The sequence below is a fragment of the Carica papaya genome, chromosome 3, assembly GCF_054855325.1.
Source record: "Carica papaya isolate Zhongbai chromosome 3, ASM5485532v1, whole genome shotgun sequence".
Lineage (NCBI taxonomy): Eukaryota > Viridiplantae > Streptophyta > Magnoliopsida > Brassicales > Caricaceae > Carica > Carica papaya.
Genome location: NC_142311.1, coordinates 7092102 through 7112038, shown reverse-complemented (window position 1 = coordinate 7112038; position 19937 = coordinate 7092102). Strand labels below are relative to the sequence as shown.

Genomic DNA, 19937 nt, shown 5'->3' with positions numbered 1-19937 from the left:
CCCTAAAAGTTAAAAACTTATATTTCTAGAAATTATTCCCACATAAAAGCTTATAAATCCTATCTGCTTCGGAACTAAAAAACAAGCCACCACAAGAGATGCTCAATTGTTCTTTATCACCCATTTTTCTTGGGAGGAAAAAAAATTAAAAGTCTCTAAATCCCTAGATGATAGATCCCCCTATACTAGTTGGAGGCAAACCAAAAGAAGCAAATAAAAAAAAAGTAATTATTTTGCAACCGGGACTCGGAGCAAAAGTTCCTCTGGTACCTTCATGGTCCAAAAATGCACCTTAACACTACCCAGATTGAGCCGAGAAATTACAAACAAAAATTCCATTTCGAGATAGAATCTTACTTTTTGGACTCTGCCTGAATGCCCTCAGCAAAATTTTGTAGGGCATTAAAGAACAATTAGAAGAAAAGAAGGCAAACCTCTTTCTAACAACATTGACGAAGAGTGCATTTTCTGCAATAATCAACTTCTATAAAAAACTCCTCCAAACCCATTCCAGTATTCTAGTTACACTGGGAAGGGGTTTCAGTGAAGTTTCTAACATACTAATTCTTTACAAGGATAACAAAGTAACTCACATGTGATAATCAGCAGGTGCAGTTGAATGCCGAATTTCCCAAGCACTTAGCTTTGGTTGCAATCTTTCTGACACCCATTTCGTTATAAGAGAATCTTGAACTCCTGGGAGATAAATGTACTCTGTCCATTATATTGATCTTAGGGGCCTCAAGAATTGCCTTAGGCAATGATAAAGCCCATTGCATGCCCCAGATAGCGAGTGGTCTCATATATATGAGGGATCGGTAGTGTCCGTCAATGGTCCACGCCTCGGGAGTCTGGAACCAATATCTGCATGCAAAAGTTTTGGAGTGGCAAATTTTATAAGAAGACTTATGCATAATAGATACTACATGCTGCTGTAAACTGATAGGTAACAATTAGACCAAGGAAAACTATCAAATACCTAACATTAAGAGGCAGGTTGAAGAGAATGCAATCTAGTCAACGAATAATGACTTTGTAAATTGAAAATAAATATTTTGAGGACACTGCAGTGCCAAACTCCAAAACTGACTCAAAATATTAACCCAGTCGGATCATTGACAGGAGAACTTAATTCATTAACCAACTGCTAATTCTTCTTTTGTTAAGTCAAGAAAAATGGCTGCCTCAATCATTTTTCCCCTTTTTCAATCTTATTTTTTCAAAGGTAAGTGATTGATGATTGATATCCAATGTATTTAAACCAAGGACCTTACAAGTTAAAAAACTATGGTTCTGTTTCCAAAATGATACCGTATCTAGTTTTTATTTTTCAAATTCAAATATGCTTATACATGAAATGCATGCGATGATCAAAATAAAAATTATGTTCAGCAAATGGTAGTGAAAATGTGTTTGAAATTTGAAGTTTTCAAAAACTCTTAATATTCATGATTAAAACACTCTTACAAATCACTACTTAAAAAATAGAAATAAAAGAAAATTTTAGGAAATGGAGTTTATAACTCTCTCCCACAAACAAAAAAGGAAAAAAAAAACAAAACAGCCTCAACATACAATTGACACAGAAATAAAAGGTTCCAAAAGGTTTCTAAATAAGACAAGAATTGGAAACTTCAGGAATCATAGACATGCAAATGCCATCAGGGAGGCACTTAACCTTTTGGAACAAATGATCCCAAATATGATCAGATTAGCACTGATGTTGACAGATTAAACTTACCCATAACCTTCTTCTGACCAGCCTGCAGTGAAAATACCTTCTGCCGTAGTGAATGCCTCTTCCTCCATTCCTTCGAGGATCATGGTTGCTGCGAGAGCATAGGTGACACCAGTCCATATCTCTCTTGATTGCATGCAGGTTTCATCTATCTTCCCATTTGGATGCATTCCATTTACAGCCCCCATCTTGCCTCCTCTGATTTTCAAGACATTGAAACTATATATTTTCTGTAGAGCACTTTTGATTTTATAATCATCAAAAAGTGACGGCAAGCCTGACGATCCGGTATACCATTGCCCTGCCAGTTGATCAGCTTGTATGGATTTACTGTTACTACTTGATCCACTGTCATAATTAAAGTAAGAACCATTCCACAATTTGGCTTCAATTGCTGCTTTCGCATTAAAAAATTTATTTTTGCACATTTCAGCAAAAAATTTGTCACCTAATTGAAGCGCCATTGCAGCTGCAGCTTGGAGTGCAGCTAGCCACAGACAACCACAGTAGGCACTCACCCCATGTACTGTCCAAGTATCATAAGTTTGATCTGGAAATCCATCATTCTCGATGAGATCATCATTGTCCCTATCAAACTGTTCCATGTACTCCATTGCAGCACGAACAGCTGGCCACACATCGACTCCAAATGACATATCTCCTGTTGCAGCAAAGTCTCTATACACCTGGAGTACAAACTTTGAGTTTAGATCTTTCCATTTGCTTGTATCATGTATGTTATAGGCATTCATTTCATTCCATGGATCATGTGTTCCTAAATCATGAGGAACAGCTCCTCTAACCTTCCGAATTCCCCACTTACCCTCTGCTAAAAATTTTACTTTCCGTCCATCTTCAGATAAGACAGCTTTGGCAAAGTCACGTTGAATATTGAGTTCAATTTTAGGAAAAAGCTCAAGAAGGGCAAAGGATGCATAGAAGTGGACATCATATGTGCACCACATGACATATTCCACTCCTTCCAAGTATAGAAACCTCCCAACATCATTATCTTCATCATCTTGTGGACCCAAAAGTACATTCTCTTCTGAAGGAACTGCTGATTCATCTATTCCTTTCAGTCCAACATTCTCAAAACTACTACAATTGCTGGAAATACTATGCTCTGTTACTCCACCTTGCCTGATAGTCACTTCAGTCTCCGTTGCTTTGGTATCTGAATTATCCGCTTTTGATGGCTGATGCCAATCATCTCTTATGTTTAGATCACATAGGGGAGAGTCTTGTAAAAAATGTTCCAAAAGTGTATAAGTGCTAAATTAACCAAAGATTTTGTTTCTATTCAAGAAAAGAAAAAAAGAAGCGACACCAAATGTTTACAAAAGAAAAGATAATAAAGATATGATTCAAAAAAGCAAATAATGGCAATAAGTCTGGTAATAACACAGGAGAAAGCACAGTTTAAGTGAACAAAAACGAAAAAGAATAGTTAATATAGATGCACACCTATCCAAATTGTTCCACCAGCAACCAAAAAGTAGAGCTCATTAAACAATGTGAACTTGTACCTTCAAAAAAAAAAATGTTAATTGAAGAAACATCATCTAACCAGGAAAAAATAAAATTCAATGAGACAGACAAATGTATTTATTTTTTTAAAAAAATCAATAAGACAAATATATTTAACACTGCCTAAATACTACAATTGTCCATAATAGGATAATGATTGCCACAAAATTTCATTTTTTTCCTCTCATAGTTTCTCATGTAACGGTTCCAACCATTAAGTCAAGTGTGTAACTTTATGCCATTTGACAGTAAGGCCCTGATAATTTGATGTCTGAAAGGGACATTGCCAGAATGAATACCATACTGAATGTTGCATACAGTATGTTAATGAGTTAATATCATACAGGACAGTAGTGTATGCATTTTTTTTTCCTTTTCTTTTTGTTAGAAAAGAAATATATGGATTTTGATAAATAATTAATTGACCAATTACAAAATCTTTTCTTCAGGGGGTGAATTACCCCTAAAATCTTAAACTAGTAGGAAAACTACTAACTTTATTGTTTATAATCTAAGACAAACCTACATGTCCAAACATGGTATGTCTACCACATGAAAATAATCCCTCTGGATGCAACATACATAGATTAACAAGCATGCTTCATATTAAGGTAATTGTCAGCAATAAGTGGGTGAAGAAACAATAAGATTGTCTGGTTTTAACCCAAGGTCAGAAGCTTTAATAAGCGTCAGCTTGGGAGGGTATATAGGGACCCAAAAAAAACCATCTCATACTTATTGTTAATAATTTGAGGTAAAGATTCTCTCTTCCATATGATTAACTTTTTTTTTTCCTTTTTTCTTTTTTGGTTTAAGAGTTATCCTCTTCTAAAGAGGAGAGTAAAAGACGTTGATATTTTACTAATTTCTAATTCTCTTTTGTTACAGGCGACACCCCTTGATGTCATGTTTATAATTATTTTTTTCCTCAAAAAACTGGTGGCATGACAAGTTAATCTAGAAGTTCAAATTAATAGGGAACCTAGATATATTGTATATATCCTATAGATTCCAAAAGACTATTATGATTTCATATATGACTGTTAAAGAACAGGTATAAAAATCATGCATTCACAAGTGGACGTGTTTAGGCATATCCAAATTAACAAGCTGGAAGAAACTACATGCAAATTTTGAGAAGATAACAAAACCCGCACTGCCACATCTCCATTTCCGAACAATTGATAACAACTCGTACCTATTTAAGAAAACAAATAGAAATATCTTTCATTGGAACAGATATATAAGACTGCTTAGTACCATTCTGGTAGCCTTTCATCGTTGAGGATAGGACATTGCCATTTCTCTATCTCTTCTTCCCACTTCTTGTAATCTGACACATATTCAAAATTCTATAAGATCCTAAATGCAATAAACATGAATCTAAGAGAATAAAAATTTTGGAAAGCATGAAACAATCTAGGACAATTTTGAAGGTAAATACCAGCATGCCAGGCACAGATATGTGACAGACAAAACACTAGTGTCAAAGAAAAATAAAATGGAGCCAATGAAGAAAACACACTTGTGAGAGCATCATGCACCAAGTCTGCAGCTGTTCTTTCAGAAGTGCCATAAAATTTGGTGTATCTCCTGCAAACACGGATGAATAAATGAGAAATAAGGTTAGAGTAACATTAAAAAAATTGTAAACCCCAATAAAAGACGGTTAACGTTCAAAGATTTTCTTCTTCCTGGTCAGGGAAGACCAACCAAACGGCTGCTCCCTAATTATTAGACTGGCCTCCCGTAATAATTCCATAGCAACTTTAGAGAGGTAGCTGGAGACTGCAAGATATTACATTCTTAAAAACCAGAGAAAGACTCTACCTGCAGAACTCCATTTATCCGTCCTCCTCGGAAAACAAAACTTGGAATATAAAAAGGTAAACAATCACTTAGAACACCCCCCTAAAGGTTGTCAAAGTCATTATCAAACAACAGTCTTATTTAGAACAAAAAGCATACAAAAGATAGTAAAGGAAAAAAGGTAAGCAAAAAGGGAAAAAAGCACGGGAAATCATTTTGTTGAAGATCCATAGCAACTAACAAGTAAAAAAAAAAATTAGGAAATCACTTAAAAGTTTAACCTAGGAATTTTTTTTTTTTGGTGGAGGGGGGGGGGGTTTGGAAGATTGTAGACCATTGAAAGCAAAACTCTATATCAGTCCCAGCTATAATAAATTACACTGCATCCACATGATATGAACCCCAAAAGAAAATGGTATTCATTGTTTACCTGTAGTATGTGCTTCCCTTCAAAAATTTCACTCTTGGAGATGACCACGCAAGAGCAAAAGCAACCGTGCACCTTCCATGTGGTTCCACCCACGCAGAAGCTGAGACTGCTGCACAAAGTGTCTCTCCAGGCGAAGAAGGCATGCTGGGACCAGAACTAAAGCTTGCACGATCAAATTGGCCATCCTTCAGATAGAAACATGATTCTATTAGATATGTCATCAGTTAAAATGCATTTAAATGCACTTGAAAGTTACAAATACAATGTTGAGAAATATAAAAAAAAATGCATGTAAAAGTTACAAATATATGCATAATTACATTAGCAAAGTAAATTTACAGATAAAAGTTCTGCAAAAGGCAAAGAGTTTAGCCATGTAAAAAAAACAACAAAGGTCACCTGCATCATTTTACCCCACATATCCTTTGCTGTAATGCAACTTTCTTCAGACAGACCGAAACATGGCATAACAGTCACATTTACATTCTGGGTCTCACATGCAGCTATTGCAAAAGTAACTGGAGGGTTTCCCTTTGCAGTCCTGCAACATTTCCACAATCCCTAAGAATATTTAGAAGTATACTCACAATCACATTAGGAAAACAAAAATAACCAATGGCCAACTTTTCCTCAAAAAGTTAACAGCTAGAAGCGCGTTAAGTTTCATATGTACCACGGAACTAAATGAAATAACAACAGGCAGCATAAAAATAAAAATTCAATCTGGTATTTGCACGTCAACTCAGATGTTCAAATTTCTTTTTGAGAGGAATTCATAGTATTTCCAAGGAAGAATCGACTTCTTTCACATCTACAATGACTTGGGATCTTTCCTTCTTTAGTAGTGCGCTATGCATAAGAAACAAAATCCATTTTACTGAAGAAACTATCTGCCACATGGAAATTTTAGGTAAACATAAAGTTTTTTAACTACTGACTTCGAATTCTTTCTTAAACAGTGTACTGCAGACACAAGTTCCAATCACCAAGAGCTACAATTTAGAATTCTTCTGCAAGCAAATTATAGACTCCAGTTGAATTACCCCTTCTGGTCGGCTCCACATCTCACGTAGGGTTATAGGTTAGGACTTAGGTACAGATTCATGCTCAAAGGCAGTGCCAGGACAAATGACAGGAGTCTAAATTATACACCTTATTGTTTCCTCAAAGTATAAACTCTACTATTAGTTCTTCATCCTCTGCAGATGAACTTCTCATCAATAACCAGCCGTAGAACCCTTCAAGCTGGCTCCTTGCTCCAAGCACATACATTTTACCAAGTCGTCCTAAAAGTTCTTAAAACTCTTTTCACACAAAACTTACCACTTTGTTTGTGACCTTAAGGATTTTCAATATAAATGATAAATTGTTACTGAAGGGTGGACAAAAGGAAAGCTGAGGAAAGCTTTTCATATCAAAGGAAGCTCAGAGTTGCAAGTTTATCAGCTTCACAATTCACATTACAAATTTTGCAGTTTCAGAAATAACCAATTTCCCATAATTAGAGGACTATTTCCATTTATAGAACCGTCCTGAACCTGAGTTCCCTTTCCTTTTCTCAGTACTGAATTGGTAAACTGTACTTGAATCAACAACTGGAACCACTCCATTCATCTAACTTTTTCTTTTTCTGCTCTTAGAGGATTGGTGAGTGGGTTTAGAAACTGGCAGCGAATTCTCATAGGCATAGAAGGATAAGGTCAATTAACACCCTTAAATACTCAAAAATCAAGAGAAATCTGCAAACCAACCGTCATGTATAGCTATTAGGGTTTGATGACTTGCTTGTGATGTAGAAGGACACCAGAGACTCCTCCTTCACCTCTATCAAGAAAAAAGAAGAAAGTTAAATTATGCATGAACTGATTATTAACCTAGAAGCAAAGAACAGTTCAATGTACTCACAAGAATGGCTCATTCACGTGATCTCCCGATAAGTGCGAAGCTCCTCCAATTGAATTCTGCACACAGCAAAGATAAATGACTGAAAATATTTTTCCATTGCCTGGAACATGCTAAAACAAGTATGTCTGGAAGAGAAAGCTTACCGCCCATGTAAAAAGAAGGCTTACTTTTGCCCTTTCCTTCCCAGTGTTTACCAACTACAACAAAACAAATAATCATCTTGTAAGAAGCCACTTGAACCTTTAACATATTCCTTTTCTTTTGGTCTTTCACATTATCTTTCCCAAAAAACTGGTCAATCAATTATATCTTGTTGAAGAATGTATTTTTGCATGTAATTAGGTATAGGAGAATTAGATTACAGCAATTATGATAAAATATATCCTATGTGATTAAAATTCTGCTTGCTTTCTTACTTTTAAGGTCATATTATCTAATAATAAACACAATATATCATTATTGACATGGTATCATTCTTACTTTTAAGATCATATTATTTAATCATAAACACAACATATCATTCTTAATATAGTATCAGAACCCTATATAAAGAAAACCTAACTCTTTTATAAACTTCATTCGGTCTTCATTGCTGAAATAAGAATAACCTTATAAGTACCAGCCTTCATAGCTGGCCACCAAAACAACCACCACCGGCCTTCATAGCCAGAAAACAGCCAGGTGCACGGCCCATTGGCGTGAACCAGCAGCCAGCTGTCACAGCAGTAGCAGCACCCAGCCAGCCGCATGACCAGCACTCAGCCACCCGCTCTATCAGCTGCTGCCAACCATGCGACTAGCCCTCCACCAACACACACCATTGTGCACACATCCAGCCAGACTGCGAGACCAGCTGCGTGTAGCCACCAGCTGCACCTGCGGCATGCTCTGCTACAGCAGTAATGCACCAGCCACCACCACTGGCAGTTTCCTCCATGTGCCTTAATTGTCTAAGATTTTTAAATCATGTCTAAGGTTACATCTCACTTTACTAGCACAAATCCTAACATAAGAAACTCGAAACAATACAACAGAGAACTTCAATCAATTCAGGTTGCCCATTGTCTGAATGGAAATTACTTGAATTGGTCATATGTAATTTGGACTATCCTTAAGGGAAAAAGGAAATAAGTCAGATTCAGTTCACCAGACCTAAACTGGGAGATCTACAATTTGATGCTTGGGATGAGAAAAATTAAATAATCATGGCCTGGCTCTGAAATTCAATATTATTAGAGACAAATGACACTTGCATGTTCTTGCCCACCACTAAAGAAGTTTGAAAAGTTGTTAGAAAGACTTAGTCCTGAGTAAAAGATGCAGCCCAAATCTACAATCTAACAATCAAATTTGGTCTGCCAAGCAAGGAAGCAGATCAGTGACAGAGTATACTAATTTACTGAAGAATTAGTAGTAGGAACTAAACCAATATCGCTGCCTTCCTATGAACTACAACAAGGATGCAATTTATGAAAAAAGACAGAGTCTATCACTTTATGACGGGCCTCAATGCAGATTTTGACCAGGTTGGATTCAATATTGGAAAAAGAAGACATGTTCTCACTAAATGAGGTTATTTCCATTATAGTTGAAGAAGAAAGCATAAATTATATTGGAACCTTGCTCCAATAATAGCTCTGCTGACATCCAAGGGTTCCGAACCACGCCAACTGGTAAAGGAACAAGGTCAGATTGACTCACCAGCAACAGGAGGAGAGATAGAGATAACCTTTGGTGCACTTTCTGCAAGAAGGCTTGGCACACCAAGGAGAAATGTTAAAACTTCATAGGAAGTCCTCTACCTCAAACAGTAATGGGGTTACAGAAATACTTCACAGAAACCTATCACAGAAACCTATAGACAAGCACATGTAATCAACCAGCATGAGGGGGAAAACCTACTTATCTTAGTGAATTCAAAGCTGAGATTGAATGTTTAATAAGCAAGCTTGAGGACTTGGAAAAACCCACAAGTACAAGTGTGTTGGTCAGGTATCTTTCCCCTTTCACATGGTTTAAATGGCTCAGATAGACCATTTGAACAATCACAGATTTTATACTCAAGGACCACTGACCATATAACCAAATCATCAAAATACTTCCACACATATGTTGCATGTCCAAGTAGGAGAAAAATTATCACTGCGTATAGGTCCTGAAACATCATTGCAGAAAAGGATAACATCAAGATTAGTTCTCATCTCGTTTTTGAAGATGTGTTACATGTCCCAGAAATCAATACGAATATTATGTCAGTCATTAGATTATCTAATGACTTGAATTGCAAAACAACTTTTTTTCCCTTTCCATTATGATTTTTAGGACTTGGACATACTGAAACTAGAAACTGATTGTACTACTTCTATGCACCTAGATTATCTCCCTCCACTACCACTATAGACTCTACCAACAAGCTCTAGCTCTACCACAAATGACTTGAGCACTCATCTTTTTTATTTTGAAGGTTATATTTCTCCTTTTATTTAAAGATTTTGTTGATGAAAATTTACATCGTGATGTATATGACTTTGCTAAACATAAGTGTGTAGTATTTTCTAATAACAATAAAGTAAGTTTGTTTCCATTTTCATTATTGAAATTTGAAAAAAATCTCACATTCTTAATATTTTTAGGACTCAATGGTTTTTATTATTTAGTGATGATTGTGCAAAAGTCACATGGCTTTTCTTACTTAAATCAAAATGTGATACGAGTCACAGAATACCCCAATTTTGCAATATGATCAAAACCCAGTGTAGAACCCACTTCAAAAGATTTTGGGCTAATAGTGCAAAATATTTTTTCAACTACATACTTTTATCCTTTCTTACTAAGAAAAAATTATTCCAGAATCATAATGTATCCACATTCCACAAGATGGAGTGGCAGAACAAGAGAATAGTCGCCTTCTTACTATAACTCGAGCTTTCCTATTCAAAAACAACTTCCGAAAACAATACTGGAGATAAAGAATCTTTAACATTGTTAACCAATTATCCTCGAGTGTCCTAGAATTTAAAAGTCCTCTGGAAATACCCTCAAAATTTACAAAACAATCAGTGTCATAAACTATCTAGCCCTTCAAATACTTAGATGTGACACCTTTGCTCATATCGATTCCCATCAGAGAGGGAACTTGATCCCAGAGCCTTAAGTACGTGTTTGTAGGGTACTCCTCTTCTCAGAAGACATGTGAGTGTCGCCTATATAAATATTTTATGTGTCTGTGGATGTTAAATATGTTGAAACATATTTTTATTTTTTCCAGTCTTATGTCCAAAGGAAGCCTATATTGGAAGATAAGAATATAGATTTTTTGGTTGATCTTAACTTCTAACCATTACCACCTATCCAATCACAACCTACGCCATTACAGGAAGTCTCTCAAAATCCACTAGGAAATCAAACTACTAAAGAAACCTTACATGATCCAAGATTTAATCAGGTGTACTCAAGAAGGAAGAATTCAGTTGCAAAACTTAAACAGGTTCAAGCATCAGAAACAAGTTCTAGAACTGAGGTGAGTCCTCAAAACCATATACAACCTGATATTGATATGTCCTTTACAACTCCTAAAGGAACTAGAAAATAACTAAACACCCTTTTTTACCTAATCTCACAGTTCGTGTCTTTTGATAAATGTTCACATTTCCACAAGAAATTTTATTACAAGTTTGAATGTTGAGTCTATCTCTAACACTTTACTGAGGCATTATCCTCTGAGAAATAAAAAAAAAAAACATTTTGAATGTTGAAATCTGAAAAAGAACCAAACATGAGAGATGGTGGACTTGCTGAAGAGAAAGAAACATGTGAAATGTAAGCGGATGTTTACAATAAAAAACAAGGTTAATGGAACAACGGACAGGTACAAACTAAGGTTGGTGGTGAAAGGTTATACTCAAACCTATACAATAGATTATCAAGAGATATTAGCACCAATTATTTAAATGAACACAGTCCAAGTTTTGTTGTCTCTAACTGCTCACTTTAATTCGAAATTGAAATAATTTGATGCAAATGATGTCTTTCTACATGAAGATCTACGGGAAAAAATTTATATAAAGATACCATTAGGATTTACCAAAGAGGTAGAAACAAATAAAGTATGTAAATTGAAGAAGACACTTTACGGGCTCAAACAATCACCCTAAGCATGCTTTGCAAATTTGCAAAGGTAATGTTAGGTTTGGGATATAAACAGAGTCAGCAAGACCATATCCTATTATCAAGCATTCAAATCTAGAGGGAGTTACAGCTCTCCCAGTGTGTGTTGATGATTATTGTAACATGGAACAACGAAAAAAAATGGATGCTCAAGCAATGCCTAGCCAATGAGTTTGAGATCAAGAAATTAGGAAAGCTGAAGTACTTGATTGAAACTGAAGTTGCTCACTGAAAATTAGGAATCTTCATTTCACATCAAAACATATCAATGACCTGCTAAAAGATATCGATAAACTAGTGTGTAAACCAGCTAGCATACTTATTGATCCCAACCACAAATTAGAACCAATAGAAGAGGATACAGAAGTAGACAAAGAGATATATAAGATACTAGTAGGAAGATTGATATATTTGTCACATACAAAACCAAACATTATCTATGTAATAAGTGTGATAAGTCAGTTCATGCATGACTTTCAATAACTGCACTTACAAGCAACTTACAGAGTATTATATACTCGAATGGGTTACTGATAAAAGTTATCCTATTCAAGAAAAATGACAAGTTACTCCTTGAAACCTATATTAACACAATCTATGCAAGATCCGTGGTGGACCAAAAATCGATCACAGGTTACTGTACTTTCCTTCGGAATAAGTTAGTCATTTAGAGGAGCAAAAAGCAAAATGCAATTGTGAAATCGACAGTAGAGTCAGAATTTCGAGCAATGGTACAAGGGGTATTTGAGCTACCATGGTTAAAGAGAATCATAAAAGATTTGAGAATCAAATAGAATGCTCCATGTGTCTCTACGGTAACAACAAATTGGCTATAGACATTGCTCATAACCCATTATAACACAACAATACAAAACATATAGAGATGAATAGGCATCTCATTAAGAAAAACTAGACAATAATCTGATATATACACCGTATATGCCTACCAATTTACAACTTGCAAAATTATTGACCAAAGGCTTGAATAACCCACCATTCTGGACTATTATCGTTAATCTGAGAATAGATAATATTTATTCCTAAACTTGAGGGGGAGTGTTGAAGAATGTATTTTATTAGTAATTAATAAAGGAGAATTAGGTTAAAAGGATATTCCAATATACACTCCATGTAATTAATTATCAATTTCTTTTCTTACTTTAGAGAACTTATATATATAAGGTCGTATTATTTAATAATAAACACAACATTTCGTTCTTGACATATCTTAATAGAATTTCCATAAAGAATAACATATTTATTCTCGACTCAACTATATTCTGAAATCCATATCAAAAGATGGTTCAAGCATGCCACAAAGAGCATAGACTACAAAAAGTTACTGGCTTTATCAGCCAAGAAGAGTGCCAGAAAAATGATAAATCTCGTTTCTTCCTACTAGATATGGACGCAATATCCTCATCTGTAATACTCGAAATAACTATTGTATGAAATTCTCATCATATAGAAGTGGTAAAACATTAGATGAACTAAGGGCCTTTCCAATTTGATCCGATATAAGTTGTATAAAGTTTGGTGATCTTTCCATGTAATCCTCAATTCAGTTCCAAGTTGTCCTATTTGTATCACCAATGCACGTTTGAGGTGTTGATAGCGAAGAGTAACTACATTCATACTTGTTTAGTTTGGATCACTTTCAAAAAAAAAAAATACTTGTTAAGTTTGCACAGTTAGAAGTTTGTGTTTTACCAAGTAATTATCTTTTAAATTCTGAGTGCAATATGGTAGACTGAATTTCACAAAGCAGATCTACAGGGACAGTTCTATTTGTTTATCAATTCCAGTTTGGTAGAATCTGTCCCATGCTATCATTCATGCTTATATATGTTAACACCATGAGAAGGATAAAAAAGCAAAACAGGAAGATTACTTATGGTGTTTTCTTGACCAAACAAGAAATAATATTAAATAGATACAAAGGTCATAAAGGCAGAAGGAAGGAATTCTCCTAAGCCAACTTTGGACACAAAAATTTCAATAAATGAAACAAATTTGAAGTTATGAAAGTTTACATTCAAATAACTTGCTGACTTGCATCAATATGACACAGTGAATATTTAACACCAGGCTTGAAACTAGAGACTTCGAAAGTGTATGCAGAAGTAGAGTATGAAATCAAACCTTTTCTTTGATGTGCGCACATTTTTTATTATATTAATAAGATTAAGAAATGTGCTGTGCAGGATATTAAAAGCATCAAATGTAACTCTTTTGTATTGACATCAGAAGATGAAAAAAAACATACAGTATAAACGAAAACCGCAGCTGGAAGACTGCTCTCCCTATAATTATGCGGAATGAATGGTGATATTTGTCGACAAGACACCTTCAATTCTGGATCCGGCTCACCTAAGAAATAATGAATGCGTGTATGAAACAAGATTTTAGTAGAATATGCAGATGTTAAAAATAAGGTTAAAGAGAAGAATGGCATACCATCATATATTGTCCATGCCCTTGGAAATAGAGCATGGTATGTTGAATGCTGGCCACTGAGATTCCATCCCCAAGATGAAATGCCTTGATCGCCAGATTTCCTGTAAGAGTATGAAGAGAATACTAGGTAATGATTCACTTTCTCAACTCATTTGATACAGTCAACCCACAATGAAATAGTCAAAAAGGTATTTTTTTAAACCTAACTAAGACCAAAATTAAATGGAGAAAGAACACCAAACAAAGTTATAAATTTACAACTTTTCATCGTTGACATAAACGCCTAGATATTTCCCTGCTGGCACTCAATCCAAATACAAAATTTCTTGCTGCCTCTATCTAGTAGCATAGAACAGTATTTTCCACTTCACAGAGTTTTCTTCTTACCCTAACCCCTCATGCTGACCCGGGGCCAAGACTGAAGCATACTTCTTGTGCCCTCCATCACGAGATATAAATATCTGATTACCAGAAGAACAACAAATCAGATCAACAAAAATTTCTTATAGCCAAAATTCTTTCCTTTGGCTTTGGAGAGGGGAAGGGATCCAAGAATGTCAGATAAAGTTAGCGAAGACAAATGCAGGATATGCCAATAAGCAAATTTTCTTTTGAATAGAAGTGACAGTACGTAGAAGACAAAAACCATTGACTATTTATTTAACAGTATATTAGAATAGTTTGCATCTTGACTCTGTAAAACAAAATCAGACATCAGACAGCAGATCTCCCTGGCCTTAAAGGCGGTCCACCTCGTTCCATTAGAATAGAAGAACAAAAATTACGACCAACCAAAAAAACTGAGTTCAGATGCCATCCTTTATAGAAAAGGACAAAATGGCACATATTGATGCGGCAAATATATGAACCAACAAAATACAAAAGATAAGTGAGAAGCATAGCACACACAGAAGAACTGAGTTCAGAATATAAGAACAAAAATTACAACCAACCAAAAAAACTGAGTTCGGATGCCATCCTTTATTAAAAAAAAAAAGGAACGAAAAGGCACATATTTATGTGACAAATATATGAACCAACAAAATACAAGAGATAGTGACAAGCATGGCACATATAGAGGGGGGAAAAAGGTTTCATCTCTCATAGAGAAATCCTATTATCCTGGCACATAAGAAGGCATAAAGAAACTCTGTTTGAAGAAAGGACACTGTACATCACTTCTGTTGTCCAAACAAATCCCAATGGACGTTGTTCTGATTAAAGAACGATTACTAAATTAATTCAAATATGCTACAATAGTGAATCGCACTACAGACAATAGGTACTTGTTTTAGAAAAGCGGCAAGAAGAAAATCTTAAAACAAACAATAAGTTGAAGAAAAGAACTTTACAGAGAACTGATTTGCCATGATAGGTGAAGCATCACATTTGCCAGGAAGTATCTGCCATTGCCTGAACTCACCTCTGAATCCCCTGGATATGCTGCCACTTCTGTGGCAGAAATAGAATTTGACCTCTATGAGGTATGTAAAATTACAGTGAGAAAAAAAAATTAAAGCATCAAATCTTTCTGTTACATACCCCATCCCTCCAAGTGGAACCCCTTGAGATGCTGATGGTTTGCAACTCTCCCGAGTGAAAGGATCAATTGGTGCTTTCTACACAATCAGGATTCAAACTGATCATAAATTGAGAAAATTTATTCATTCTGCCATTGCATCCATAAAAAATTATTCAATAACCTCCATATAGACAAGATTGAAAGGGTTACCCGTCCATGGGAGGCTTCTTCCCTAATATAGGACCATAAACGTATACCTAAGCGTACCTATACCCAGAACACTGGTAAAAGTCAGAAGACAAGAATAAGAGAAAGAGATAGCTCACATTAAGAACTACATGCATAAGCATATAAACAAAAATTAAATCAGGGATTCAGGATGTCTGTGGCTTATGTATAACCAAAACCAGTACAGGAACATAAAGAATATACAAATTACCATCTTGATTGCTTCCATAAACGTCACACTAAATTCTTTAAGAATATTAGCATGGCTGTTTAATCTCCTTCTCCAAGCTTGTTCTGGTGGAGCTGCACTGTCAAAATCAAACTACAAAGTAGTATTGAGAAAAGAAAATTAGTTTTAATTTTATAAAAGTTACCAACAGTATGGCAAAGACAATATTGCTAATTAGAAACAATATCCTTTATTGAGGTGCAAGACCCTGAAGTAGGATGAATACCCTACACATCCAATATTTCATTGTAACTAGTGGATGCTGGATGCACATGTACACGCCTCCTCTTTTTCTTGTTTTTTCCCATTTTAGTGGCCAAGTCACAGAATAAACTGGGGATTGAACACAGAACCAGCCACTCATCCAAGCCTGAGTGGGAAGGATATCCCCACCGAGCCACAGCTCAGAGGTAAAGGCTCTCCTCTCTGAAGCAACAAAACTTTGCCTCCGAGCATAAAAATGATGCAATCAAAAAATAAAAATTCTTCTTTTCCATGACCAAACAATTAGGTCAACAAGTGAAGAGGCGTGGGTATATCAGATAGGGCCCATGTATACCTCAGGAGGAGTACTCTGATCATCACAGGCCACTTGGAAACATTATCTACCTCCCCAAACCTTCCCACAGTAAACTTTCTGAATGTAAGGCAAACCCCAAAGGAGATAGCACGCTTGTATAAGACTAATGTTTACAATTGAGTGACATCACAGCAGGGAAATTTTCAGTTCAATTCAAAAAAATTCAGGAAGAAATATAATATCCTAATGAAATGTACTAGGAAGCAGTAATAATTGACAAAATCTGCTTTCCACCTGTGGAACGTAATCTCAGCAAACATAAATGACAGCTAGGTGTCTTTATCCTTTTCTATAAAGAAAACAATCAAATTTGATCTAATATTCCAAATCCTTTTCTATATATCTCAAATTTCAACATATGAACTACTCCGTTACAGTGGGATCGTGTTTGATTGACATTAGCGTCAATCTGCAGAACCCAAAAGATGGGGGGGGGAGTTATGTTCACACTTTGTCACGACAAACAGAATATGAAGTCAAATACTCCCATCAATATGATAATCAAGTATAGACAATTAAAAGAAACTAAAATTGAAAGAGTAAAAAGAAAACGTTTGAGAAGAAGAGAAAGCTTACCAGCTGCAAAGTAGTTCTGCTGATATAGTCTTCAATTGGCCATGAATGCTTTCTACAGTGAAACAAATTTCCACTCACCATGTCGACTAATTCCCTTAATTATCCTCTCTAACCAGCAGGCAAACAAACCAAAAAGAAGAAATCTCGCAGAAATCTGATCAGTGAACTCCGAAAATTTCCGTTAGCTCCAAACAATAGAAACAGGAACGACCAAAAAGGGAACCGAAGGCGAAACAGAACACCGAAAACAAACTACTTGTTCAGTGATCTAAAGAATTCAGAATAATCTCCAGGCTAGTATCCGTATAACTCTCAATAATTCCTCCTGAAATGCAGGAAGAAAAAACGCGATGATCAAACTAAATCTAGAAGGTGGAGAGATAAATTACGAGACAACCGAAACCAAAGCGAGTCAGATCGAGTTTACAGGGAGTTGGACCCTTGATCAGCAATAAGAGAGAATGATTTTTCTTCGATCAGAGTTCAGATTAAAGAAAATGAAAAATACAAACGTGTTAGCAGCCTCGTGGCAAGCAGAGAATGAGCCGCCTGTGCCCTCTCCCTCCACTGCTGCCTCCAGTGCGCTCCCCGTAATCGACAGGTGGTGTTTGCTTTGAATGTTGCTGTGGGTTCTCTCTCTTTTTCTTTTTACAAAATTACAAAAAAAAACCTCTTTCTTGCGTGGAAAGGCGTAGAGTATACTGTATAAATAGTAGCTTGTCGGTTTTTTTTATTGTTGTTCTATATTTTTTATTATTTAATTTATTAATATAAAATTTTAATTAAAAAAATATTTTTTATTGAATTTTTACAAAGAGGAGCTCATAATACCTAAGATTCAAAATAAAGTTCTGAAAAAATATGTATTATTTAAATATTTTTCAGTTTGGTAGACAAACGAATTTCCAGTTATATGTATTTCACCTTCCACTCAAAGGAATTATATGTATGTCACGCTTTTTTCCTTTTTTGCAATGCAAATATTAGAGATATATAACAAACGAAGTCTGTTTATAATTTTAGTGAATTTTAAATTTTACCATTATTGATTTATTTGGAAATATCCATCATTTTAATTTTGTATGATTTTTTATAAATAAAATATAAAATTTCTATTAAATCTTACAAACAAATTTATCGTATTTACAAAATATATTTTAATACGAGAGAAATTGAGCTTTTAATAACATTTGAAAAAATAATTTAATATTTAACGAACATTTTTTATTATCTAATAAAATAATTTTAATTAATTAATTATTATCATTTTTTTAATTATTTTTAAAAATATTCAAATATAAATTTAAATAATTTCAGTTTTTTTTAATAAATAAAAAAATTGTGTTTGAAACAAATGAAAGATGCTATTCACCAGATTTTAATTAACAAAATATTTAAAATTAAATTTCAAACAATGTAAAATTTTTAAAAAAAATTTATAAATTTATTTTTATTTTTTAATAAAATAAAAATATAAATTGTGCATTTTTAATAAAATAAAATAAGGAATATCTCTGAAACAAAAAACAAAAAACAAAACAACAAAAAAAAAAAGAGGTTCCTCTGAACCAATTTGTTATCTGATGGTTGAGTTAGATGCGGACAAATTACGGCATGTGATGTCTCATAATCCCATTACAACAAGAGAACTTGATTCTTCTCTATGACTCGTTAAGAAATAATTTTTATTTAAATTCAATCTTAATTATGTTAAACGTTTGATTAATAAGTAATAAATTAATTTAAACGTGACAATATATATTCATATATATATATTTCCAACATTTCAAACCATTTGGGTTAATTTTAGACTATTGAAAATGGAATAAATCCATAATAATTGTTGCTTTAAGGGAATTTTGATTAGCACTTATTCTTTTACCAAATCAGACTACTTTTCTTATCATTTTCTTTAAAATAAAAAGTTATAAACACCAAATTCAATAATTGTATTAATTATTTCCATTATACACTTGTTTTTTCTTTGTGCTTTACGTATTCATTTAGGTGTGTTATGTGTTTATTATTGGTAAAAAATTTAAATGTTATATATATGTATGTACATTTTTTTACTTATAATTATGACATACATTTGTTTTTACATGATTGTTATTTATTATACTATATGAAGATTTTTATTTGATAAAAAATAAAATTTTAAAGATTATATAAATGTAAATATATATTTGATATAAATGTGCAATATTGATATATGTAGTTGTAACTATCTAATATATGTTAATCATGACTTTTATAGTTTTAATATTTATGTGTGCTCACTTTACATATTGTGTAAAAGCTCAAATTTTTTATTGGAGATTTCAAACGTACAACTCATATACAGTGAAATAAACAATAATGAAATTTATAATTTAGCAGAAGTAATTAGAGTTTAGAGTTACATTCATTGCACAGTTTACTTAAAATGTCCAGTAAAAATATATGAATGCTTTGAAACTTTAATGGGAAAAGAATAAGAGAAAATAAATATAATTAACCTCTACTCGAAATTGACGAAGCGGAATAGACAATCTTTTAACTAATTTCGTGTTGTTCAGGATCCGTCATTATTTGAAATAATTAATAATAAATGGGTGAGCTACACTAACTCAGTAAAAATATCAACATCTTACAAATGATACGAAAAATCAAAGGATTGTAAAAAATATAAAACAATCAATGGAGCTTATTCATAACAAAACTTGAATATTAGTGCGTTTATTATTCGTTTAACTAAAAATGTTAATATTTTTTCAATTCACCTAT

At 34.1% G+C, this 19937-nt stretch overlaps 1 protein-coding gene across 2 annotated transcripts; it reads right to left on the bottom strand.

Annotated features, from left to right (window-relative positions):
* Positions 1-320: 320 nt before the first annotated feature.
* Positions 321-17829, bottom strand: LOC110813953 (Beta-glucosidase, GBA2 type family protein). 2 transcript variants are annotated; one of them, XM_088215376.1, is made up of 18 exons: positions 17172-17829; positions 15998-16108; positions 15769-15825; positions 15579-15655; positions 15389-15488; positions 14424-14497; positions 14037-14137; positions 13846-13949; positions 7556-7609; positions 7413-7468; positions 7293-7331; positions 5907-6048; positions 5508-5692; positions 4794-4861; positions 4529-4601; positions 3206-3267; positions 1742-2981; positions 321-864 (listed from the first exon to the last, which is right to left on the bottom strand). In XM_088215376.1, the coding sequence occupies exons 1-18, from the start codon at positions 17250-17252 to the stop codon at positions 603-605; spliced, it is 2886 nt and encodes a 961-aa protein (XP_088071502.1). In that variant the 5' UTR covers positions 17253-17829; the 3' UTR covers positions 321-602. The 2 variants fall into 2 exon arrangements, with proteins under 2 accessions (XP_088071502.1, XP_088071503.1); XM_088215377.1 differs by lacking the exons at positions 15998-16108; positions 17172-17829 and having other exon boundaries at positions 15579-15675.
* Positions 17830-19937: the final 2108 nt, after the last annotated feature.